This window comes from Hordeum vulgare, chromosome 4H (genome assembly GCF_904849725.1).
Source record: "Hordeum vulgare subsp. vulgare chromosome 4H, MorexV3_pseudomolecules_assembly, whole genome shotgun sequence".
NCBI lineage: Eukaryota > Viridiplantae > Streptophyta > Magnoliopsida > Poales > Poaceae > Hordeum > Hordeum vulgare.
In genome coordinates, this window is record NC_058521.1 from 91073208 (window position 1) to 91100799 (window position 27592).

The 27592-nt window shown below is 45.2% G+C and overlaps 2 protein-coding genes across 2 annotated transcripts in view; one reads left to right on the top strand and one right to left on the bottom strand.

Annotated features, from left to right (window-relative positions):
• LOC123450313 overlaps positions 1-1582 on the top strand; it is a 59950-nt gene extending 58368 nt beyond the window's left edge. Inside the window, exon 3 of the mRNA XM_045127632.1 lies at positions 1560-1582. Coding sequence (XP_044983567.1) covers positions 1560-1582 — 23 coding nt within the window. The remainder of the gene's footprint in view (positions 1-1559) is intronic.
• A 1593-nt stretch (positions 1583-3175) lies between these two features.
• Positions 3176-4804, bottom strand: LOC123450314 (UPF0481 protein At3g47200-like). Its single transcript, XM_045127633.1, has 2 exons — positions 4202-4804; positions 3176-4070 (listed from the first exon to the last, which is right to left on the bottom strand). The coding sequence occupies exons 1-2, from the start codon at positions 4796-4798 to the stop codon at positions 3291-3293; spliced, it is 1377 nt and encodes a 458-aa protein (XP_044983568.1). The 5' UTR covers positions 4799-4804; the 3' UTR covers positions 3176-3290.
• Between the last annotated feature and the right edge of the window lie 22788 nt (positions 4805-27592).

The window sequence follows — 27592 nt, forward strand, 5'->3', positions numbered from 1 at the left end:
TTGTTTCTTGCTACGAATCATCTCACCACACAATCACTTGTTACCGACAATTTCAGTGCCTCCAGATTTTACCTTGCTGAAAACCACTTTTCAGATCCTTCTGCTCCTCGTTGGGTTAGACACTCTTACTTATCGAAAGGACTACGATTGATCCCCTATACTAGTGGGTCATCAACCTTTTGTCAATCGGGTCAGTTAAAACCCAGTCGACTGCAACATTGTTTTGTACCGCTTGTAACATTGGTCTTACTGGTCGAAGCATGCCATCCAATGTTGGTTGTAGCACGTCATCTTATGGGTTGCAACATCATTCATTGACGGCTGTAGCATTTTAGTTAGAATGGTTGTAGCATTTGTTGATATTGCTTGCAACACCATCACAACATTTTTTGTCGCCCCTTGTAGCATCCAATCGTGCCGTTGGTACAAAAAAAACGCGTTGAATTCACTCGACTAAGACTTCGTTAAGTCTTAGTAGACTGAGTTTTAGACACACCCTTTGTCAATACTTAGAGCCTGTTTGGGACTGCTCTACTCCTTAAAATTCAGCTCTGCTTCAAAAAAGACAAGCCAAACGGGGTAGCTCCATAATATGTTGCTCCGCAAAAAAACTAGAATATGGGGTACCACTTCAGAGTTTTTATGAAGCTCCTAGAGGGTGCTCCAAAAAACTCTAGAAACTCGAGTTGGGGGGGAGGGGAAATTACCCACCACTACCATCACTAAGTGGATACCCTTTCATTTCTTTCCCCTCAATCAATCAAATAGATTCTTTCCACCAAATTTTCTATTCTTAAAGTTGGAGCTAAATGAAAGCCAGACATTCTATTGATAGTGCTATAGCTTTTGTATGAAACTTCCTCAAAATAAATTTGATAAAGTAAAGCTGATTTTGATGAATTGAAGCAGTCCCAAACAAGCCCTTAGTCCTTCATTTTTATTTATCCCATAGATTAGGTTTGTTTAAAGTCAAACTTTATATACTTTTAACAAGCCTGTAAAAGAATATTAACATATACACCATTAAATCTATATTATTGGATTTATCATTATATATATTTTCATATCATATAGATTTGTTACTGTAAATGTTCATATTGATTTATATAATTTGGTCAAACTTTATAAAGTTTGATTTCAGAAAAAGCTAGTATGCAGAGTAAATAAAAACGGATGGAGTACATCAATTTTTTTTCTGTCCGTGTCCCCGTTTGCTGGATGTTTCTTATACGTTTTTCGTTTTCTTTTGGAACCCATGAACTTTTTTCATACTTTAGGAACTTCTTTTCCAAAACCTGTGAACTTTTTTCAAATTTGTGAATTTGGTATTTTTCAGAATTTGTGAACTTTTTTAAAATTGATGATTGTTTTCTAAAAACCGATGAACTTTTTTTCTTTTCAAAATTGGTTTTTTTATGCAATGAATTTTTCTTTCAAATTTACGAGCCTTTTCCAAATTGTTTTATTTCATTTGCTAGGTTTCTCTGGACTATGAAATAAAAAACTCATGCTTTTTTGAATCTGTGAATATCTTCTAATTTTGTGTATTTGTTTTATAGAGTCAACTGGTCAAACTTTGTAGCGAGATATCCAGGAACTCTGTGCTCGAAACATACATATCGGACCTGCCCATGAGCGGGAGGTGCGTTAGCGCCAGTTCATGCAACATGGCCCAATAGTAGCTCCCTCCTACATCAACTAATTGAGAAGCGTTTCTTCGGGAGCCTTTCAAAGGCCATTCCGAGGCGTCGTGAGTTGTCGCGATTCAGCCATCGTCACGTGACACGTTTTAAGTGTTTTTGACTTTTCTAAATGTTCTTTTGTCTTCTTTCAGCTTTTTGGTTTTTTATCGGTATTTCTTAGCTTTTAAATGAAGAAAATATATCTTCTTTGCAAGAAATAATGTGTTTTTTTTGCTTTCTTGAGTAGCATGAATTTGCTTTTACGAGAGACATGGTCATGACTCTTGAAAAAAAATGTTTTCTTTCCTTTCATGAAAGACACGGTTTTGCTTTCGCGAGAGGCATATATTTGCTTCTGCGAGAGGCACGATCGTACCTCTCGAAAACGATAAAAAAATATTCTTTTTTCCTTTCGGGCACGGTTTTTGTTTTCGTGAGAGGCCTGAATTTTCTTCGGCAAGAGGCACATCTGTGCCTCTGGGAAACGAAAAAACACGTTTTTCCCCTTCTTTTGGAGGCACGATTTTGCTTCCACGAAAGGTATAGATTTGCTATCGCGAGAGACACAACAAACATGTTTTCTTTTCTTCTTCTTCCTCGGGAGGCACATTTTTTTCTCTATTTTTTTATGAAAAAAAGTTCGTAAAAATCTATCAACATGTAATTTAGTTTTGAAGTTTTTCATGCGAAGAGTCCAACGATAAAGCCAGTTTGAGATTTCAACGCACGGTTTAAAAGATAAAATATTTTAAATAATGGACAAGGTCGGTGGACAAGGTCGGACCGGGCCGGTCTTCTGATGACCAGATATACTTATTCCTGACTTTATTTCCAGAGAACAAACTATTCCCTGAAAAAATGAAGACATATTTAAAACATGGGCAACGCTACGCGTCCACCGGCGGATTATTTCCAATAATCCGCCACCTTCACAATCGTTTGATTTGGTGCATCCAGCCGATCTCATCCATCCGATCCGCACGCGGGGCTTTGGCCTAATTCATGAAACGATGCTCGAGTTTTTGAAACAATTGCTTTGTTGCAGTTTTTTTTTCTTCGCGTGCGCTTCGGCTGGGTATTCGGTAATTCCTGAAACGATGCTCGAGTTTCTGAAACAATCGCTTTGTTGCAGTTTTTTTTCTTCGCGCGCGCTTCGGCTGTGCATCCGGTAATTCCTGAAATAACGCTCGAGTTTCTGAAACAATCGCTTTGTTGCAGTTTTTTTTTTGCGCATGTTTCGACGTTTTTTTTCGTTTTTATGTTTTGCAACGTGTGTATTGTTGCGGAGGAAAATTTTGCAATACAGGTAAGTTACACGAAAGAAACACGCGTCGTACAGAGGAGCCGGCGGATCGCTCGCGTGCGATCCGTCGACTGAACGTAAACTTTTCCCTTAAAACATGGAGTAGTTCAGAGAAGATGAAATAGAGAATTAAATATGGAAATACAATCAGCAAATTTGTGAGGCTAGCGATCAATGCATCTAATTAAGATTTGACAAGATATACAATAACTGGTGTCTCCTTGTTATTTCGTGACAAAGCACGAGTATTTAGCTAATAGTTTAACGCTAACATTTGGGAGGTCGGGTACGTTCAGCCCCGCTACTTAATTATGACTATAATACTGTCTCTTTCCCTGCACTTCGTAAGAAAGGACGGAATAGACAGTCTGGATGATGTCGGTGACGAGGAGCAGGACGCCGGCGGCGAGGGAGAGGAACGTCCACGGGTTCCCGAAGTAGGTGCGCTTGAGGTAGTACCACGACACGTGCAGGAACACGCGCAGGTTGCTCCGGCAGTAGGCCTCCACCTCGCCGTGCAGGGCGCAGAGCGGCGACGCCTCGTCGCAGACCACGTCCCTGGTCATGTCGTTGAGCAGCCGCACCACCGTCTCGTCGCCGTCCACCCACTCGCTCCGGACGATCCCCTTGCTCCGCAGCAGCCGCACGTCGTCGACGGAGCCGACGATGCTCCGCATGAAGAACACGTAGGCGGACACGTCGTTGCCGGCGCCGACGTGCAGGGCCTCGAACGCCATCAGGTTGAGGAACTTGTACTCGGCGGAGTCGTCCACGAAGAGCTGCGGCATGGTGAGGGTGCCGCCCCGGAGCCGGACGTCGCGGAGGCAGTCCGCCCGCCCGCTGTGCCTGAACCGGATGCCGGCTTCGTGGAGCTTCCGCGCGGAGCGCACGTCCGCGGGCTTCGCCGCTGCCGCCGGCTCTTCGAGCTGTATGTTGCGCTCTGTCGTCCTGCCGGTGGTGTGGAGCAGACTCCGGCGGTAGATGTCCAGTGGGTGGAGCCCCAGGTGCGGCACTGCCGCTGGGTGCTTGTCAGCATCTGCCACGCCAAGGAAGTTGAGCACCATCCTGTTGATCATGACATAGGTCTAGCCATCCAATACAACAGGCACACAATGGTTAGCACAAAGATTCAAGACCTCGTTAAAACTCCTCCTTTAAGTAATGAAAAATGTGGCAAATCTTTTGCCTCAGTTTCAATCTTTTTAAAAATACTTACCGATGTTTTGCCACCCTCGGCTGCAGCGGCGATCCTGTGGAGCACGAGCAGGGGCAGCTGGTTCTCGACCATGAGCATGTCGCGCTGGACGTACGGCGCTATGTACAGCAAGCCGTGCCGGCTGAACACCGGGTCGTTGGGCGCGTAGTCTGGGTGGACAGCGTACCTCCGCCCGGCGGCCGCCGCCGTCCTCATCACCTCAAGCAAGAAGCACCCGTCCACGATCATCATCTCCACGAACCGCTCCCCGCCGCCGTCGCGCCACTCGTCGCCGAGGCCGACGTACGCCGCCCGCAGCTGCTCCTCCACCTCCCCCACGGCGGCGACGAGGTCCCGGAGCGGCCTGCCGGCCCGCCGGAGCAGGCGCAGCAGCGCCCTGCGCTTGTGCTTCTCCATCGGCTGCAGGTCGGGGTCTCCGTGGTGGAAGGGGCCCAAGGACACCGTCTGAGGCTTGTAGGCGTCGCCGTTTAGCCTCTTGATGCGCGCCGGGACCCGGTAGATCGAGTGCTTCCGCCATTGCTCCACCTCCGATGACGGCTCGTGCTCTTCCAGCAGCATCTTCTCCACGTCCTCCACCCACGACGTCACCTCAGCCATGGCGATTTGAACTAATTTGTTGTGCACTGATGGGCGCATGGCACTGTAGAGGTAGTACATGTAGAGCAGCAGAAGATGATCCGAAGTTAAAGGTTAAAGCGGTAGTTTGCTTACCGTGTCAGTTTACCTGCGTGCTTTACAGTCTGGCGTTAATTACTCTAGCTACAGTGCGCATCAAAGCTTTACTATTGACGGAGGGAAGAGATCGATGGAGTAACAGAGCATGATAGCTCACAGTATATGCATGGTATATGTACCGGTTGATATTGTCCGTTGGGTTCATGTTTATGCTTGGTTTTAGGTGTTTATAAACTGAACTGACAAAACATAACCGAATTTGCCAATTCTCATTTGGATGAGAATCGACAAAGTCTCATCTAACTGTCAAACTATTTTATTAATCAAGCAAGAAAATAAAAGAAAAAGATCCACACGAATCTCTGCAAAAAATCAAATCATGTTTAAGTTAGATGGGACTTAGTTATCTCTCACCTAGATGCAAACTAGACGCACCCAGAATCGAATTTGCATGCCCTGTGAGGAGAAAGACATGATCAAGCAACACCTGGTTTTGTGGTCCCATCATTCATTTTCTTAAGCACATCCTAGCACTCCTAATCACGCCAAGTATATATATATATATATATATATATATATATATATATATATATATATATATATATATATATATATATATATACACGCGCCAAGATAACGGGTGGAACTTTTTTTAATGGAACTCGAGGCACACTATAACAGGGTTAGTCTACACTCACAGCCAAGCACCACCATCCCTATCTGACAGGAGATCCCTCGGTGATTTCTGATCAGTGACCGGCTATCAACCCATCAGTAATGACCTACATCAGGGACATGGACTATTTGAGCTCGAGCTTAAATGCATCCGCATGAACAATAAAATTGAAAAAAATTCAAAAGATTTGAATTTTTTTATGATGAACTTTGACTAATGTTTTAAGTGCTTCCAAATTTTCATCATGAGATTACATTTGAGAAAGGTGTGACAAAAAAACCAATTCACTAACATTGATTTTGTTTTTTTGCCACGCTTTACACGAATGTGATCTAATAATGAAAATTTGCAAACGTATACCAGAAAAATTCAGCTTTTTTTGAGCATTTATTTATTCATTTTCGAATCTACGGGTTATGCAGGTGCAAGCTTAAAAGGGTACTGTCCTTCATCATTGACTATTGAAGAGCTGACGAGTGGAACTGATTACACCGCCACCCGAATTTCGCCCCTGATGACTTGTGGTAGCTTTGGTATTTGCGGTTGTACTACTCCGGAAGGTCCTTTTTGCTCAACGCTCTACATATGTGTCAAGTCTATATGTATATAGAAACTCTATTCATCACCCAGGGTGCAGAATAGGTTATTCTTTACCCGAGGTAATTTTACGAGCTTTTCATAAATAAATTACATTTAAAATACAAATAGTTACATTTATATTGATCCACTATGTAAAATTTGGCATAATTTTTCTAAAAATATAGGCTGTAAGACAAGAAAATATGCATTTTATGTATCTTTTACATTATGTTTTTACGTTTGTAATTTCAAGTAACAAAAATATTTTTTAAGATGATTATATATTTTCTTACGGTCCGTTTTTACGTATGGAATAAGAAAAAAAATTATGGAACGTAAAATTACGATGCATTGATGTTAAAATGGAGGGGGTGAGGAATAACTATTCCTCACCCAGAGTGACGAATAACGCGACCCGTAATAGAAACTCTATTCATCACTCAGGGTGTAGATTAAATTATTCCTCACCCGAGGTAATTTTATGACCATTTCATAAATAAATTAAATTTGAAATGCAAATAGATATGTTTATATTGATTCATTACGAAAAAATTGACATAAGAAAACAAAAATATAGGTCATAAGACCAGAAAAATCACATTTTATGTATAATCTGCACTATGCTTTTATATTTGTAATTTTACGTGAAATAAAATATTTTTTATAGTGACTATGTATTTTTTTACGGTACCTTTTTACGTATGAGATAAGATTAAAATTTCAGAAACGTAAAATAACGGTGTATTGGTGCAAAAATAGAGGAGGGTGAAGAATAACTATTCCTCACCAAGGGTGACGAATAGCGCGACCCTATATATATATATTCGTCATCCCCTCTATTTTAACATTAATGCATCATCATTTTACATTTTACATTTTTTTAATTTTATACGTAAAAAGCGACCGTAAGAATATATAATCAACGTAAAATTATTTAATGTTACGTAAATTTACGAACATACAAAAATAGTGCAAAAAATACAATATATTCAATTTTATCTAGTCTTGTGACCTATATTTTTATTTTTATTTTGTCAAATTTTACATAATGATTCAATATAAATGTAACTATTTGTATTTCAAATGTAATTTATTTGTAAATTAATCGTAAGATTATCTTGGGTGAAGAATAAACTATTCTGCATCCTGGGTGATGAATAGAGTTATTATACATATATGTGTCCGGAGCAGTAGCGAACTACCAAGGCTTGTTGGACCACAAAGGGGCATTTCCTTGTAAGGAGTGCTACTAAAGTTCACGACTAGGTAATCGAACCCCATACATATCAAGTACGACACACGTAAGCATGGCATACCGATATGTATAGATACATCGATGGCATCACAACATAACCATAAACATACAAGCTTTATTTAAGAGGCTCGGAAGAGCCACACACATAATATTACACATTAAGGGTCTCACGACCCATAACATCAGTCACACAATACAAGCCAGCGGAAGAGTTATAAGCTGTCTGGGTACAGACAGAGCAACTAGAAGGCACATGGCCTGACTATACTACAGAGCCGACGTAGGGCCAGATCGTAGCTGGGATACCAGCTACTCGTCGTCGTCGATGTCTACGAAGAACCCTCCATTAGGATCATTAGCAACCTCTGCAACATTTATTAAGCAAACATGAGTACGAAGGTACTCAGCAAGACTTTAGGAGAACTAACTACTCATGCGAGGTATCAAAAGGTATTGTGGGGTTTCATGCGGAAAGCCAGCATTTGACTCATGGCTAGACAACTTGCAATTTTAAATAATTTTGACAACTTGATTTCTCGCACACGAGTCCACTAACACCACAACAATACACTATCGTGGAATCATTCCGTCTCCGTACGGAAATGCCGTCCACGACACTCACGCTTATCTGGACAATTTTATGAGTAGCCATTGAGGTTACCTATGAACAACATATGTCTCCAAGTAGTCCATATCCGCGGACGCGGCTATTCGAATAGATCATAACCCTGCAGGGATGTACTTCGTCACACACGCTCCCGCCACTTATCGCCATGTGCACGTCATGCACCTCGGCAACCTTCAAGCGGAAGCCCAGCGAGGGAGTCGGCCACGACCGTTAACCACACTAGTACCTAGTCCAGGTTTATCGCCTATCTGAGAGTAACCCGTACGGAAGTCCGGCCGAGGTTTCCGCCACGGCCTCAAACGATGTGCGCAGGGTTCCCAAGCCCACCATCCGGGTGCCACTTGGTACACCGTGCCACTGCCTACCGCATCACGGTCCACCTCTCAGGTCAGCACCATGCACGGCCTCAAGCATTACTATAAACACCAGAAACTACTTGCATCTCCTGGACCGAGTACAACGCGATTAATAGGCCGAGCGGGGTCATATTTCAGGGCCCAGCATGTGGTAGTATCTAGTCTTGGATTACATACACGGAACTTAGGTCCTAAGGACGGTTCCAATGAAACAACCCGCCATGTACTCCTACATAGCCTTTCACCGGTACCTTTACCAAATCAAGTTCAACACACGACCTTTGCTTACCGAACACATTCCACATTTCTGTTCATCTCCCAGATGACAGACCATACACAACTCTAAGCATAGCATGCATAGCAGGATAAGGCACATCATAGCTCAAGCAACTACCAGGTATGCTAGGTTGCAAGGTTCGGCTATTTACTGTGACAAGGTTAAGTCATGCAAAGGAAGTGGGTCCAACTATCGTGGCAAAAGCAGTTGAAGCATTTGATCCTAATGCATTAAATAGGTGCAGGAGCAAGAACATAGGTGTTATCGGGATGATCAAAAGGGGTGCTTGCCTTGTTGCTCAGAGAAGGAACGATATCCGTCGGGCGGATATTCGGTGGAATCCGGGGGTGCGAAGCCTACCGAAATGAACGGCAACATTCAATAACAATCATATGCAATCAAAATGATGCATGAGCATGGCATGAGAATGCAAAGTGATAAGTTATTATAATCAAGATGTTTTAAGTTTAGAGTTGATTTGAATCACATTCGAATAGCAATTCAAACGGGTATTCCCGGATACCGGTTTAATTGATTCGACCTGATGCTCAGATCAACCTAATGTTAACATGCATGAAATGTCATGTTATGGTACTGATTTACATCTAGGGCAGTGTGTGATCATTGCATTTATAATGGGATTTGGATATTTTTGCAAATTCCATTTATAAAGTGATTAAAAGAATTGGATTATTCCTTATTTCACAATTTAGGGTTCTGTAACTTTTTCAAACATAGTTGAAAATAGCATAATCAGAATCCTTGAATTTTTCTGATACTTTTTCATATATAAATTATTTTCATTGGAGTTACAGATTAATTTCTATGATTTTTGCAATTTTTTGCAATTTCCTGAATTATTTTTGTACTGGAGATTCTATTTATTGCATCAGGCTGACGTCAGCAGGTCAGCCGACCTGTGCAGGTCAAACCTGACAGGGGGGCCCCACTGGTCAGCCTCTCTGGGCTAATCCCGCGCTGACCAGCCCCTAATTGGGGTTTGACCAGGCGTGGGGCCCTCTGTCAGCGACTCAGAGGAGGGCGATTAGGCCCTAATGGCCGGCGACGTCGACGGCCACCGGAGGGTGGTCGCCGGCGACCAAACCCGCGGCGGAGGGTTCGCCGGAGGCGACCTAGATGGCGCTGCACAGCACCAAATCGCACGCGGTTGGCAGCTAGAGCAAGCTCGCGATGCGGCCGATCTGGCAGGACCAACTGGGGAGGCTAGGGTCGCTGGAAGAGGCGTCGGCGACGAGCCGGAGCGGCGGCCGAAGCTCGGGCGTCGTCGGGGGGGCTTGAATCAGAGGGATCCACGCTTAGATCTTAGCTGCTACGGCATCTACGCGTCGTCCTGGAGCTTCTGGTGCTCACGGGAGGACGAGCTGGACATCGGAGGGCTACCGGCGACGAGCGGCAGCGGCGGTGCTCGTCGGGCTCCGGTGAAACTAGGGCTAGAGAAGGGGATCGACGGGGAAAGCTTAGGGGAAACCACCGCATGCTCACAGGGAGTGCAGAGAAGAGCTCAGACGGCTCGGGGAAGGCCTGGGGGGGACGAATCGACGGGAGATGTCTGGCGGCCGGAGGAGGAAGACGACGGCGTTGCGGGCGTTGCAGGGCTCGAGGGGACTTCGGCTTCTGCAGTGACGACCAGGGCGACGAGGCGGATCTAATGGCGTGCTCGGGGAGGGGTTCCTATGGCCAGGGCAACGGCCAGCTCGAGCTCGAGCTCGGCTCTAATGGCGGCAGCAGGGAGAAGGAGGGGATCCGGGCAGAGGAGGAGAACCGAGGCGGGGAATGGACAGGGAAGGCTCTGGGGAGCTTATCCCCGCCGTCGCCAGCGCGAACCGGCGGCCAGGCAGGCACGCAGGTGCGTGGCCGCGCCAGAGGAGGCGGCGGCCACCTCCTGCTGCCTACTGGCGCGGGGAAGGGGACGAGCGGCGAGATGGGCTGGGCCTGGCGTGGGCGTCAGGTAAGACTTTTCCTTTTTCTTCTGTTTTTGTTTTTTCTGTTTTGCTATTTATTGCTTTGCTAATTATTTCAGCTCCAAAACAAAAATTAAAAACTATTTTAAACCTCCTGAAATATTTGTTATAATGTCCCCACTCATTTCCAAGACTTTCAACATTTTTGGAAAATTATAGCTTCTGTTTTCAAATTTTTAGATTTGAAACCAGTGGCTTTTGCATTTATTCAAAATGCTTGAAGTGTCAAGAAAATAGTTTTCTCCAATGCTCATTTGCTTTCATGATTTATCAGAAAGTTTGAACATTTCTTGAGGCCATTTTGGGTTCATTGATTTTGAACTAGTTTGAAATTTCCTTTAATTGAAATGGTGGCTAGGGTTTTTAGTTTTTCCTTTGCCACTTTGTTGTTTTTGTTGAAACTTCTTAGATGCAAATGCAAAGAAGACATGAGCACAATGCTATCTAGCTTAAGGTTTAGGGATGTGACAACTCACCCCCACTCAAAAGAATCTCGTCCCGAGATTTAGAAGTCGTCGGGAATAACGCAGGATATTCAAGTCGGAGACGATCCACTCTTTCCCAAGTTGCCTCCTTTTCAGAATGATTTGACCATTGAACTTTAAGAAACTTGAGATTTTGACGTCGAGTGGTACGCTCAGCTTGATCAAGAATACGCACGGGGTATTCTCGGTAAGAAAGGTTATCTTGGAGATCAAGCGTTTCGTGGTCCACTTCACGGATAGGATCCGAAAAGCAACGCCTGAGTTGCGAGACGTGGAAAACATCATGAACTTTGGAAAGATGCGGAGGAAGTTCCAACTGGTAGGCAACTTCTCCTCGTTTGGCAAGAATACGAAAAGGTCCAATGTAACGAGGAGCCAACTTGCCCTTGATACCGAAACGATGGGTACCCTTCAAAGGTGTAACCCGAAGGTAAGCCTTCTCGTCAACTGCAAAGGTCACAGCCTTATGATGACGATCATATTGGCTCTTTTGACGAGACTGGGCTGTTTTCAACTTTTCACGAATAATGCGAACCTGCTCTTCTGCATCCTGGATCATGTCCGGGCCAAAGAGTTGCCTCTCTCCGGTTTCTGACCAGTTAAGAGGTGTTCGACATCTTCGTCCATAGAGAACTTCAAAAGGGGCTTTGCCCAAGCTTGATTGATAACTATTGTTATAAGCGAATTCGGCGAATGGAAGGCACTTCTCCCAATTCATACTGAACGAAATAACACAAGCTCGGAGCATATCTTCTAGGATTTGATTCACTCTTTCTACTTGACCACTTGACTGGGGATGGAAAGCAGTGCTAAAAGATAAGTGAGTCCCCATGGCATTCTGAAAGATTTCCCAGAAGCGAGAAGTAAAGATACTTCCACAGTCCGAGTTAATTTCCAAGGGAACACCATGAAGAGACACTATTCGAGAGATATATAACTCTGCTAGCTGGCTAGCTGTTATACTCTCACGAACAGGAACAAAATGAGCCACTTTGGAAAGACGGTCAATGACCACAAAGATAGCATTGTTTCCTTTTTTGGTCTTGGGAAATCCGGTAATGAAATCCATGCTAACTTTATCCCATTTCCATTCAGGAATAGCTAAAGGTTGAAGGGTGCCAGCAGGCCTTTGATGTTCTGCCTTAACTCGACGACAAACGTCGCAGTTAGCAACGAACTCAGCAATTTCTCTCTTCATCCTAGTCCACCAGAACCTCTGGCGTAGGTCCTGATACATCTTAGTACTACCGGGATGAATGGTGAGAGGGGAATCATGAGCCTCCTTAAGGATTAACTGCCTTAGATGTGGGTTCTTAGGAACCACTAAACGATTCTGGAAGAACACCACACCTTGATCATTCATGGAAAATTCTTTAGCGTTTCCGCTAAAAATATTCTCCTTGATCCGTGATATACCCTTGTCACGCTTTTGGCCAGCTATAATTTGATCCTTAAGAGTAGGCTTCGCCACCAGGGTAGAAAGGAATCCTTGAGGAACGATATGAAGATTCAACTTCCGAAAGTCCTCATGGAGAAGTGGTTGACCTTGTTGTAGCATCAAATTGTTACAATAGGATTTACGACTTAGTGCATCGGCCATAACATTGGCCTTCCCCGGGGTGTAAGTTATCCCTAAGTCGTAATCCGAGATCAACGCAACCCACCGTCTTTGCCTGAGATTCAAATCCGGCTGGGTGAAGATATATTTCAGACTTTGGTGATCAGTGAATATTTCGCAACGATTACCCAGAAGGTAATGTCGCCAGGTTTTTAGTGCATGGACCACAGCTGCAAGCTCAAGGTCATGTGTGGGATAATTATCCTCATGTGGACGCAACTGGCGAGATGCATATGCGATCACATGACGATCTTGCATGAGAATGCAACCTAATCCTTGTCGCGAGGCGTCGCAATAGATAACAAAGTCCTTAGAAAAATCTGGTGGTAGCAACACAGGTGCGGAGGTCAGGCGTCTTTTCAGTTCCTGAAAACTATGCTCACACTGTGGTGTCCACTCGAACTTTTTATCCTTCTTGAGGAGTTCAGTCAGAGGCTTTGCAACCTTGGAGAAATTCTCGACGAAGCGGCGACAATAGCTCGCTAGACCAAGAAAACTCCTAACTTGCTTAACCGATTCAGGTTGAGTCCAATCAAGGACAGCTTGAACTCTCTCGGGATTGACAGCAATACCCTTACCAGAGATTACGTGGCCTAGATAGGTCACTTCTGGTAACCAGAATTCACATTTTGAAAATTTGGCATAAAGGCGATGCTCTCGAAGTTTCATCAATACCAGCCTTAGATGCTCGGCATGTTCTTGTTCATTCTTGGAGTAGATGAGAATATCATCGAGGTATACTACAACGAATTTATCCAAATACTCCATAAAGATTGAATTCATCAGCCGAGAGAAAGTGGCTGGGGCATTGGTTAAACCGAAGGACATAACGGTGTACTCATATTGGCCATAACGAGTAACAAAGGCCGTTTTTGGAATGTCCCCGTTCTTAATCTTGATTTGATGGTATCCCAACCTCAAATCCATTTTGGAGAAGACTGAGGATCTAGCGAGCTGATCGTACAGATTGTTGATCCTGGGGAGCGGATACTTGTTCTTTATGGTGACCAGGTTAACTGGTCGGTAATCTACAACCATCCGATCCGTTCCGTCTTTCTTCTTGACGAAGAGGACGGGACAAGCCCAAGGAGAGGAGCTAGGACGAATGAAACCTTTGCTCAAGGACTCATCTAATTGCTTCTTAAGTTCGGCTAGCTCCAGGGGTGCCATCTTATAAGGTCTTCTAGCTATTGGGATAGTTCCCGGAACAAGATCTATCACAAACTCTACATCTCTGTCAGGTGGAATTCCTGACAGTTCCTCTGGAAAAACATCCGGGAAGTCACGGACTACCGGAATGTCTTCAAGTTTCGGAAGAGGGTTGGCATTTAGGGAATAGAGCTGGCACTTGGCAACTCGAGTAGAGACATTTACTATCTCACCCGAGGGATGGGTAAGCTGGACATTTCTAGAGTGGGTATCAATCTTGGCATAGTGAGCTGACATCCAGTCCATGCCCAAGATGATATTAATATCCGAAGATTTCAATGCTATCAATGAGGCTAGAAAAACTAGCCTGTCTACTAGAATTTCATTGTCATAGGTTATCCTAGAGGTTTTCCATTTACTACCAGGGGTTTGGACAACCAATGGGATTGGCATATCACAAAATGACATGTTATGCAACTGTGCATAACTTTCTGAAATGAAGGAATGAGAAGACCCAGTGTCAAAGAGAACGGACGCTGGGTGATGATTAACAAGAAGCGTACCCAGCATGACGTCGGGATCCTCTGCAGCTTCTTCTGCTGACACATAGTTCACACGGCCACGTGCAGGAGTTGGCTTCACATAAAACTCTTTGCCCGACTTGGCCTGCCCGACAGACTTTCCGGGTTGCTTGGCACCCACATTCTGAGGACACTCACGGGAATAATGCCCTGGTTCTCCACACTTGTAGCATATCACCTGGTTGGCACGTGGTGCAGCATTGCTAGCTGGACCACCATAAGCTTTTGCGGGAGGGTTGGCCTGATTCGTCTGAGGCGCCAAGTAGGATGGCCTCGGAGTGTATCTTGGCGGCAGAGAACTGTTTGGAACCCACAACCTGCGTTTTGGAAACGCGGAACCAGAAGACGAGCCAAAGTCACGGGAGTGCTTCCTTGTGGCTTCAAAGTCAGTATGACCAGTCTCCGCACTGATCGCTTTGTTGACCAGGGCTTGAAAGCTTGCACACTCATGGAGGCGCAGATCTCGATGGAGCTCAGGGCTCAGACCCTTACGGAATCTTGCTTGCTTCTTGGCGTCAGTAGACACCTCCTCTGTTGCATAGCGGGCGAGGTTACCGAACTCGCGGCTATAGGCATCCACAGACAACTTGCCCTGAGTGAAGGCACATAACTCCTCTCTTTCTGTCCATCAGACCCTCTGGGATGTGGTGCAGACGAAAAGCTGCACTGAAGTCTGCCCATGTGGCCACTGGTTCAGCGGGACGCATAGCTTCAAAATTCTCCCACCACAGATTGGCGGGTCCCTCCAGGAAATACGTCGCAAAGGTCACCTTGTCGGCCTCAGACACATTCGCAGAGCGAATCTTGCGTGAAATGCTGCACAGCCAGTCATCAGCGTCGAGGGGATCGACGGAATGATGAAACTTTGGAGGATTCAGCTTCACAAAGTCATTGAGGGACACTGCAGCATTCCTAGGCTGTCGAGCCGTATTCTGCTCAATACGCTCTAACAGTCGGTTGGTCTCCCTTTTGTTTCTCTCTGCCTCAAGCATCACTTCTACCAGAGAGGGTGGGTGAGGCAGGTCTTCCTGCGACGCTTGACTACCCTCACCTTGCTCATGAGCTGGGGCACGGTTCAACCTGGTGAACACCATCCTGACAAACAAACTCATAGCTTAGACCAATATCAAATCATTACTAGCTATGGATTAAGAATGTACTGAACACACGGAATGCGGAAATGAATATCCGAACAACATGGTAACAAGCAACTGCTATATATACACCATGGTTCATACACACCCTTACATAGTTCAGTACAAACTTACTCGAAGAGCAAACTACTGAAATGGTGGAACTACTCATCAGAGGCTTACAAGCTTCCTATGCATTATTTATCTAGGCCTCCGGAATTCGTTTCACATTACTACCATACTCCACAAGTCACACAGGACTGTGAACGTACGGCTACTACCATACTATCCTTCCGCTCACAGCTCAGGCATCCGCATAGAACATCTCATAGAGATTACCTCCATGACCTGGAAGCTCAACCTGCGGATCAGGAAACACTCTAGCCTGAGATCCCTGGGATCCATAAGGACACGGATGTGGCCTTGGTCCCCTGACTGGTGGTAAGAGGGGGCCCCGAAGAGGTGTGACTCCTCCTATAGCTGGCCAGTCAACGTGGGCCGGAAGATGGGTCCTAACAGGGTTCAGCATCTCCATCTCTCCATACCCTGTCTGGACTACCGGTGCCAGCTGCGTCAAAACTGTCCACAGGCGGGCACGGGTAGCGTAAAGCTCCATGCGGAGAGCACGAGCATCCCTATCTCTGTTCTCTAGCATCTCAACGGTGGACTGCAGAAGTGGATCCTCCATAGAAGAATCAAAATAGACTCCACTGAGGTATCCCTCTTCGCCAGACTGAGAGGCCGGAACATAGCAGAACTCTGAATTCTGCAGCAGTGCATGTCTCGCTCTCATAATAGTCAGCATTGAATAGGCAGCATCTTGTACTGCCATGTCAACAGTGACTCCCAACCCATAGGACCAATGGATTGGCTTCTCCGCTCCAGGGTAGTCTGGAAATACCCTAACAGTGCAGATGTACTGGCTCTGGTTGAAGTCTCGGTACTGTTCCTCTACCGTGTACTCGAGGTACCAGCGGTAACCGCACACCGACATCATCCTGACCAGCATGGCCGTATGACCTGGTACATCAATGCACCTGGTCAGACGTACCACCTGACGAGAAGGACGGCCAGGCATCTGTAAATAGAGAGTAATGCAGAAGCATTAGAGCTCTGAATGCAAAATTGGGCAGCATAACGGCTGTAAATGCTCAAAAACAAATTTTGAGACAACCCAAAAAATGAAATAGCGTCACCACTCAACTATCAAGTTCAACTCTCTGATCATCAAACTTACTTCCTGCTTCCTAGGAATAAAAGAAACCCAATATCTCTCGACCCGTAGTCCTATAATCTACCGATCAAAAATCCGAGCCTAGGAGAAGATGAGTAACCTAGTCCTTAATTCCCGCAGAAAAGACGAGGATGACCAGAATAGAATACCTTGAGAAGAGAACAAGAGTGTTACGTTCCCTTCCACAAACAGTTCCCTTATATATAACTAAAGCATTTCTAGACTCAACTTCGACCAGTTTGGCTTAGTAATCCTACAGTCAGTCAGGCTCTGATACCAACGCTGTCGGGACCCCGATCCTAAGCCATAGGAATCTAGCCTGTAATCCATCGCATCCCTTTGTGGTCTCACGCACGGTTAACTCCACGGCTGCAGCCTTACCTTAGCCGGGACCGTTTGCGTCTTTTGACTCACGTATGCGATAGTATCGCTAGCAATCCAATGTCAAAGAACCCGGATCGACATGTCTAGTCATAAACCAAAGTGGCAGTACCGCACAAGGACATGCATACATGACCCAACAAAGCAGGTGTTGGTCACCGGCGAATGTAGACGAGTCGTAGCAAGCTACAAGGACTCCATTACATCGCGTGACATTTCCCCAAAGGGGACAGACACAGCAGCTAAGAAGGACACATGCCGGTCAACCAATGAGTCCGGAGCAGTAGCGAACTACCAAGGCTTGTTGGACCACAAAGGGGCATTTCCTTGTAAGGAGTGCTACTAAAGTTCACGACTAGGTAATCGAACCCCATACATATCAAGTACGACACACGTACGCATGGCATACCGATATGTATAGATACATCGATGGCATCACAACATAACCATAAACATACAAGCTTTATTTAAGAGGCTCGGAAGAGCCACACACATAATATTACACATTAAGGGTCTCACGACCCATAACATCAGTCACACAATACAAGCCAGCGGAAGAGTTATAAGCTGTCTGGGTACAGACATAGCAACTAGAAGGCACATGGCCTGACTATACTACAGAGCCGACGTAGGGCCAGATCGTAGCTGGGATACCAGCTACTCGTCGTCGTCGATGTCTACGAAGAACCCTCCATTAGGGTCATTAGCAACCTCTGCAACATTTATTAAGCAAACATGAGTACGAAGGTACTCAGCAAGACTTTAGGAGAACTAACTACTCATGCGAGGTATCAAAAGGTATTGTGGGGTTTCATGCGGAAAGCCAGCATTTGACTCATGGCTAGACAACTTGCAATTTTAAATAATTTTGACAACTTGATTTCTCGCACACGAGTCCACTAACACCACAACAATACACTATCGTGGAATCATTCCGTCTCCGTACGGAAATGTCGTCCACGACACTCACGCTTATCTGGACAATTTTATGAGTAGCCATTGAGGTTATCTATGAACAACATATGTCTCCAAGTAGTCCATATCCGCGGACGCGGCTATTCGAATAGATCATAACCCTGCAGGGGTGTACTTCGTCACACACGCTCCCGCCACTTATCGCCATGTGCACGTCATGCACCTCGGCAACCTTCAAGCGGAAGCCCAGCGAGGGAGTTGGCCACGACCGTTAACCACACTAGTACCTAGTCCAGGTTTATCGCCTATCTGAGAGTAACCCGTACGGAAGTCCGGCCGAGGTTTCCGCCACGGCCTCAAACGATGTGCGCAGGGTTCCCAAGCCCACCATCCGGGTGCCACTTGGTACACCGTGCCACTGCCTACCGCATCACGGTCCACCTCTCAGGTCAGCACCATGCACGGCCTCAAGCATTACTATAAACACCAGAAACTACTTGCATCTCCTGGACCGAGTACTACGCGATTAATAGGCCGAGCGGGGTCATATTTCAGGGCCCAGCATGTGGTAGTATCTAGTCTTGGATTACATACACGGAACTTAGGTCCTAAGGACGGTTCCAATGAAACAACCCGCCATGTACTCCTACATAGCCTTTCACCGGTACCTTTACCAAATCAAGTTCAACACACGACCTTTGCTTACCGAACACATTCCACATTTCTGTTCATCTCCCAGATGACAGACCATACACAACTCTAAGCATAGCATGCATAGCAGGATAAGGCACATCATAGCTCAAGCAACTACCAGGTATGCTAGGTTGCAAGGTTCGGCTATTTACTGTGACAAGGTTAAGTCATGCAAAGGAAGTGGGTCCAACTATCGTGGCAAAAGCAGTTGAAGCATTTGATCCTAATGCATTAAATAGGTGCAGGAGCAAGAACATAGGTGTTATCGGGATGATCAAAAGGGGTGCTTGCCTTGTTGCTCAGAGAAGGAACGATATCCGTCGGGCGGATATTCGGTGGAATCCGGGGGTGCGAAGCCTACCGAAATGAACGGCAACATTCAATAACAATCATATGCAATCAAAATGATGCATGAGCATGGCATGAGAATGCAAAGTGATAAGTTATTATAATCAAGATGTTTTAAGTTTAGAGTTGATTTGAATCACATTCGAATAGCAATTCAAACGGGTATTCCCGGATACCGGTTTAATTGATTCGACCTGATGCTCAGATCAACCTAATGTTAACATGCATGAAATGTCATGTTATGGTACTGATTTACATCTAGGGCAGTGTGTGATCATTGCATTTATAATGGGATTTGGATATTTTGGCAAATTCCATTTATAAAGTGATTAAAAGAATTGGATTATTCCTTATTTCACAATTTAGGGTTCTGTAACTTTTTCAAACATAGTTGAAAATAGCATAATCAGAATCCTTGAATTTTTCTGATACTTCTTCATATATAAATTATTTTCATTGGAGTTACAGATTAATTTCTATGATTTTTGCAATTTTTTGCAATTTCCTGAATTATTTTTATACTGGAAATTCTATTTATTGCACCAGGCTGACGTCAGCAGGTCAGCCGACCTGTGCAGGTCAAACCTGACAGAGGGGCCCCACTGGTCAGCCTCTCTAGGCTAATCCCGCGCTGACCAGCCCCTAATTGGGGTTTGACCAGGCGTGGGGCCCTCTGTCAGCGACTCAGAGGAGGGCGATTAGGCACTAATGGCCGGCCACGTCGACGGCCACCGGAGGGTGGTCGCCGGCGACCAAACCCGCGGCGGAGGGTTCGCTGGAGGCGACCTAGATGGCGCTGCACAACACCAAATCGCACGCGGTTGGCAGCTAAAGCAAGCTCGCGAAGCGGCCGATCTGGCAGGACCAACTGGGGAGGCTAGGGTCGCTGGAAGAGGCGTCGGCGACGAGCCGGAGCGGCGGCCGAAGCTCGGGCGTCGTCGGGGGGGCTTGAATCAAAGGGATCCACGCTTAGATCTTAGCTGCTACGACATCTACGCGTCGTCCTGGAGCTTCTGGTGCTCACGGGAGGACGAGCTGGACATCGGAGGGCTACCGGCGACGAGCGGCAGTGGCGGTGCTCGTCGGGCTCCGATGAAACTAGGGCTAGAGAAGGGGATCGACGGGGAAAGCTTAGGGGAAACCACCGCATGCTCACAGGGAGTGCAGAGAAGAGCTCAGACGGCTCGGGGAAGGCCTGGGGGCGACGAATCGACGGGAGATGTCCGGCGGCCGGAGGAGGAAGACGACGGCGTTGCGGGCGTTGCAGGGCTCGAGGGGACTTCGGCTTCTGCAGAGACGACCAGGGCGACGAGGAGGATCTAATGGCGTGCTCGGGGAGGGGTTCCTATGGCTAGGGCAACGGCCAGCTCGAGCTCGAGCTCGGCTCTAATGGCGGCAGCAGGGAGAAGGAGGGGATCCGGGCGGAGGAGGAGAACCGAGGCGGGGAATGGATAGGGAAGGCTCTGGGGAGCTTATCCCCGCCGTCGCCAGCGCGAACCGGCGGCCAGGCAGGCACGCAGGTGCGTGGCCGCGCCGGAGGAGGCGGCGGCCACCTCCTGCTGCCTATTGGCGCGGGAAAGGGGACGAGCGGCGAGATGGGCTGGGCCTGGCGTGGGCGTGAGGTAAGACTTTTCCTTTTTCTTCTGTTTTTGTTTTTTATGTTTTGCTATTTATTGCTTTGCTAATTATTTCAGCTCCAAAACAAAAAGTAAAAACTATTTTAAACCTCCTGAAATATTTGTTATAATGTCCCCACTCATTTCCAAGACTTTCAACATTTTTGGAAAATTATAGCTTCTGTTTTCAAATTTTTAGATTTGAAACCAGTGGCTTTTGCATTTATTCAAAATGCTTGAAGTGTCAAGAAAATAGTTTTCTCCAATGCTCATTCGCTTTCATGATTTATCAGAAAGTTTGAACATTTCTTGAGGCCATTTTGGGTTCATTGATTTTGAACTAGTTTGAAATTTCCTTTAATTGAAATGGTGGCTAGGGTTTTGAGTTTTTCCTTTGCCACTTTGTTGTTTTTGTTGAAACTTCTTAGATGCAAATGCAAAGAAGACATGAGCACAATGCTATCTAGCTTAAGGTTTAGGGATGTGACAACTCACCCCCACTCAAAAGAATCTCGTCCCGAGATTTAGAAGTCGTCGGGAATAACGCAGGATATTCAAGTCGGAGACGATCCACTCTTTCCCAAGTTGCCTCCTTTTCAGAATGATTTGACCATTGAACTTTAAGAAACTTGAGATTTCGACGTTGAGTGGTACACTCAGCTTGATCAAGAATACGCACGGGGTATTCTCGGTAAGAAAGGTTATCTTGGAGATCAAGCGTTTCGTGGTCCACTTCACGGATAGGATCCGAAAAGCAACGCCTGAGTTGCGAGACGTGGAAAACATCATGAACTTTGGAAAGATGCGGAGGAAGTTCCAACTGGTAGGCAACTTCTCCTCGTTTGGCAAGAATACGAAAAGGTCCAATGTAACGAGGAGCCAACTTGCCCTTGATACCGAAACGATGGGTACCCTTCAAAGGTGTAACCCGAAGGTAAGCCTTTTCGTCAACTGAAAAGGTCACAACCTTATGATGACGATTATATTGGCTCTTTTGACGAGACTGGGCTGTTTTCAACTTTTCACGAATAATGCGAACCTGCTCTTCTGCATCCTGGATCATGTCCGGGCCAAAGAGTTGCCTCTCTCCGGTTTCTGACCAGTTAAGAGGTGTTCGACATCTTCGTCCATAGAGAACTTCAAAAGGGGCTTTGCCCAAACTATTTTAAACCTCCTGAAATATTTGTTATAATGTCCCCACTCATTTCCAAGACTTTCAACATTTTTGGAAAATTATAGCTTCTGTTTTCAAATTTTTAGATTTGAAACCAGTGACTTTTGCATTTATTCAAAATGCTTGAAGTGTCAAGAAAATAGTTTTCTCCAATGCTCATTTGCTTTCATGATTTATCAGAAAGTTTGAACATTTCTTGAGGCCATTTTGGGTTCATTGATTTTGAACTAGTTTGAAATTTCCTTTAATTGAAATGGTGGCTAGGGTTTTGAGTTTTTCCTTTGCTACTTTGTTGTTTTTGTTGAAACTTCTTAGATGCAAATGCAAAGAAGACATGAGCACAATGCTATCTAGCTTAAGGTTTAGGGATGTGACACATAGGCCAGGGTGGCCCATGATCGACTGGAGGAGGCGATGCGTACGGGTATAATTTTTGAAGTGAATCGTTTTTTCCTTTTACGTTTCAGATAATAAATGATGGAGCACGGGTTGAATAACAAAAATTACAAGGGCTTTTTTTATAAAAATGCCGAGGTGAGTTTTCCGGCGGAAGCAATAGCCTCTTTATTATTAGGTATAGATAGCCGAACCCTCCTGTGTCCAACCCATGCGGCTCTGATCCAACAGTTAAGCCACGTTTGCATGAGGTAAGATTACAATGTTGAGAGTTTGTGAGGTAATTTAAAACATGCATGAGGTAAGATTACCCCAGCCACCTTAGCCATCCCGCCCGTGAGAGGTGTGTGAGACATGTGGGAGGTAAAATTACCCCGTAAACTTTTAGGATACTTGGTAAATTTACCTCAGCATGGACAAATATTATCGATGGGTAGTATACTCGCTCTTCACCCAGGAATTTAAATTGACTATTTGTTACCTTGGGTGAGGAATAATTATTCTTCACCCCCCTCTATTTTCATATCAATGCATCGTAATTTTACGTTCCGTAAATTTTGTCTTATTTCATATGTAAAAAAAGACCGTAATAAAATATATATACACCATAAAAATATTTTATGTCATGTAAAATTACAAACACAAAAACATAGTGTAAAATATACATAAAATGCGTATTTGTGGTCTTATGACCCATATTTTTGTTTTCTTATGTCATATTTTACGTAGTGAATCAGTATAAATGTAACTATTTGCATTTAAATGTAATTTAGTTATGAAATGATCGTAAGATTACCTCGGATGAAGAATAACTTATTCTGCTTCCTGGGTGATATATATGCTATGAAACTACATTTGATAATGAATCTAATGTTGATACTCATATATGCGGTATCTGTCTCGCCTTTTTTGAAACTAGGCAAAATATTTGCCATTTTAATTGAATAAGGGAGAAAGTTTAGAGTTTGTGGCAAGAGGCCGAATTACAAAACATCACTCTCGTGGCATTACATTACGCAAGTGCTTAGCCCAACAAGACACGACAAACTACACTCGTCTTTAATCTTTGTACACCGCAACATTGTGGAACCCTTGCATTCTGTTCCTTGCATATCTCCCATGAAATAAGTAACATGAGGGAGATGAGCGGCCTTCGGTATTGCATCATCCTGGACGCGTTGTGGCCCCACCAATCTTTAACAGAGTCGATGTTGCCCCAATTGAGGTCACCATGATCAGCCGAAACCCAAATCATGAGGTCACCATGATCTTGTCTTGAAATGAGAATTCATCTCTTTAATTATTCTCTAAAGTTCTTGATCTTTAAAAGGCCAAATATGTCAACCTCGGAAAGCTTCGAGTGAATCCCACCTAGAACATATTTGGTTAAGCATTGAAGCAATATTGATGGCATCAATCGATATCTCCAAAGACCTCATTAAACATGGGACCCCAGAGATTCTCCCTGAGCCCTCCGGACCTAGGGGTTAGGCGCCCAACAGAATTTGGTATCCTATGGTTTTTGGCAAAGGACATAGGGACTGAGGTCCAAGAGCCTGGGGACCCGACCCCTAGACCCCCGAAGCTTTGGGGTATCCAATTAGGAATGCCAAGAGGACTTATTCTTGAGTCTTTTGATGGTATTCTTCCAAAATCCACCTAATATACTTCATGCATCACTACGAAACATTTCTTCACATAAACTCAATGCACTTAATGCTCCATAGAAATGTTGGAAATATGAGCGATTTACCAAGTGATTTTACTAGCAGAAATAACACATAAACCACGACTACCATAGCAAACATATAATAAGTCATGCAATTATAGAGAAAATATGGAAGTTGCATATGAAAAGGTGAACAAGAACGAAACATATCTAGAAAAGAAAGTACAACAAGAAGTTGAGGCATGAACTCAAACAAGAAGAATATGAGAACGTACTGAGTTGCAGTTGGAGCAGCAGTGGTGTTGGTGTTGTTGTTGGACATGTTGTCGAAGAGGTGGTCAGCGTAAGGGAAGAAGTCGTCGGTGTCCGTAATAAAAGCCAGCAGTCGCGCGGAGCGCTTCCCAAAAACCTTATCACCTTTCTCCGTACAGGACCCAAAGAGACGGAGTATCGGAGGCCTACTGTACCAACCTATGATGCACGCGGCAAGCCGGGATGGGGAAGAACGTAGCAGCAACACAGAGTTTGGAACCGGTGGCGGGAGGAAGTTCTGATGCGTATCTCTAGAGAGGAACGACCTCTCTTTTGTAGGCGCAAGAAGGAGGCGAGAGGCCAATGACGGGAGCCGAAGAGAATGAGGGAGACGAAACGAATAGACAGCAGCCGAAGGGTGCAGCATTCGTGTTCACTATCCACTACAACAAAGCGTTCAGCTTTCGAGTGACCTTTCGTATACTAGTCGTGTGTGGCAAAAATTTAGTTCGGCTCGGCTCATTCCCGCAACCCGAGTCGAGGCGAGGCGGGCAGCGGAGGAGGAGGAGCGTGCGTGTATGTCTCTCTTGTTCTCAAGCTCATACATGTGTGGAAACATCCTCCCTTATAAGGAGGTCCAATTCCCACTAAACTAGCAATGTGGGATTAAAATTTTCCACCTCTTGCCTTACACAAATGGGCTGCGTGGGCCTCTAGGATTTATTAGGAATATCTGAAATTATATATTGGGCTGTCCCAAAAGTAGATAAAATTCCAGCAATCTGTTGGGGAACGTCGCATGGGAAACAATTGTTTCCTACGCAGACGAAGGTCTATCATGGTGATGATCATCCATGAGAGGGAGATCGGATCCACATACCCTTGTAGATCGCTAAGCAGAAGCATTAATAAACACGGTTGATGTAGTGGTACGTCTTCACGATCCATCCCACAAACCTTCCCATGAATCGTCTCACAATCCGTCCCACGATCTGTCCCGATCAAGTGCCGAACGGACGAAACCTCCGCGTTCCGCACACATACAGCTCGATGGCGATCTCCGCCTTCTTGATCCAGCAAGAGGGGGCGGAGAGGTAGATGAGTTCACCAACACGGCGGCGTGGTGGAAGTGGTGGTGGTGCTATTCCAGCAGGGCTTCACCTAAGCACCTCTGAAACTAGAGGAGAAACACATCTAGAGAGAGAGAGAGAGGGCAGCACGTGGCTGTTTTGTGTTGTATCTAAAATCCTCAAAACCCTTAGTATATATAGGAGAGGAGGGAGAGGGTTGCACCCTAGGGCTGCCTCTTTGATCCCTTGCGCAAGGGAGAGGAGGAGGAGTCCTACTCCAATCCTATTTGGAGTAGGATTCCTCCTTCCCACTTGGAAACTCTTTCCACCTTGTTTTTTCCTTCTTAAACCTTATGGGCCTTAGTGAGAACTTATTCCAGCCCACTAGGGGCTGCTTTATGTCTTCCTACAGCCCATGAGACCTCTTGGGGTGTGACACCCCTCCCGATGGTCCCCGCCACCCCTCCCGGCACTCCCGGTGCACTACCGATGAGCCCGAAACTTTTCCAGTGACCAAAACAGGACTTCCTATATATCAATCTTCGTTTCCGGACCATTCGGGAAACCCTCGTGACATCCGGGATCTCATCCGCGACTTCGAACAACCTTCGGTCACCAACACATATAACTCAACTATACGGAAACGTCATCGAACCTTAAGTGTGCAGACCCCGCGGGTTCGAGAACTATGCAGACATGACCTGAGACACTCTCTGGTCAATAACCAACAGCGGGACCTAGATGTCCATATTGTCTCCTAAATATTATATGAAGATCTCTATCGGTTGAACCTCTATGTCAAGGATTCATGTAATCCTGTATACTATTCCCTTTGTCCTTCGGTATGTTACTTGCCCGAGATTCGATCGTGGGTATCACCATACCTAGTTCAATCTCGTTACCGGCAAGTCTCTTTACTCGTTCCGTAATACAATATCCCGTAACTAACTCCTTAGTCACATTGCTTGCAAGGCTTGTTGTGATGTTGTATTACTGAGTGGGCCCCGAGATACCTCTCCGTCACACGGAGTGACAAATCCCAGTCTTGATCCATGCCAACCCAACAGACACCTTTGGAGATACCTGTAGAGCACCTTTATAGTCACCCAGTTACGTTGCGATGTTTGATACACACAAGGTATTCCTCCAGTGTTCGGGAGTTGCATGATCTCATGGTCATAGGAACAGATGCATTGACATACAGAAAACAGTAGCAATAAACTGACACGATCATATACTACGTTTATAGTTTGGGTCTTGTCCATCACATCATTCTCCTAATGATGTGATCCTGTTATCAAGTGACAACACTTGTCTATGGTTTGGAAACCTTAACCATCTTTGATCAATGAGCTAGTCAACTAGAGGCTTACTAGGGACAGTGTTTTGTCTATGCATCCACACATGTATTTGTGTTTCAAATCAATACAATTATAGCATGGATAATAAAGATTATCATGAAAAAAGAAATATAATAATAACTAATTTATTATTGCCTCTAGGGCATATTTCCAACAGTTTCCCACTTGCACTAGAGTTATTTGGATTAGTGTCAAAGCTTGCATCGACGTAACCCTTTACGACGAACTCTTTAATCACCTCCATAATCGAGAAAAAAAATCCGTAGTCCACTAGTTACTAAGCATAACTGTGACCGCTAATTAGTGATTCAATCCTGGAGCACTTTTTGTACCCCTTGACAGACTCATGGTAAGGCACATATCAGGAGCGGTACATAGCTTGGCATAGTTTAGAGCCTACGGCTAAGGCACAGGGGACGACGCTCGTCCTTTCTCTTTCCTCTGTCGTGGTCGGGCTTTGAGTCTTACTCAAAATTCACACCTTACAACACAACCAAGAACTCCTTCTTTGCCGATCTATTTTGAACTCCTTCAAAAACTTGTCAAGGCATGCATTTTGTTGAAAGTTCTTAATAGGCGTCTTGATCTATCACCATAGATCTTGACGCACACTGTTCAAGTAGCTTAATCCAGGTTTTCCTTTGAAAAACACCTTTCAAATAACCCTTTATGCGTTCCAGAAATTCTACATTATTTCCGATCAACAATATGTCTATCACATATACTCACCAGAAATCCTATAGTGCTCCCACTCACTTCTTTGGAAATACAAGTTTCTCATAAACCTTGTATAAACCGCAAAGCTTTGATCATCTCATCAAAGCGTATATTCCAACTCCGAGATGCTTGGACCGGTCCATAGAAGGATCGCTGGAGCTTGCATACTTG

What these genes read in the sequence shown, in the direction of transcription:
- LOC123450314 (XM_045127633.1), bottom strand. Translation starts at nt 4,798, where the DNA reads ATGGCTGAGGTGACGTCGTGGGTGGAGGACGTGGAGAAGATGCTGCTG. An exon ending in CCGAGGGTGGCAAAACATCG is followed by an intron (nt 4,071 to 4,201) that starts GTAAGTATTTTT and finishes TTGGATGGCTAG; the next exon opens with ACCTATGTCATGATCAACAG.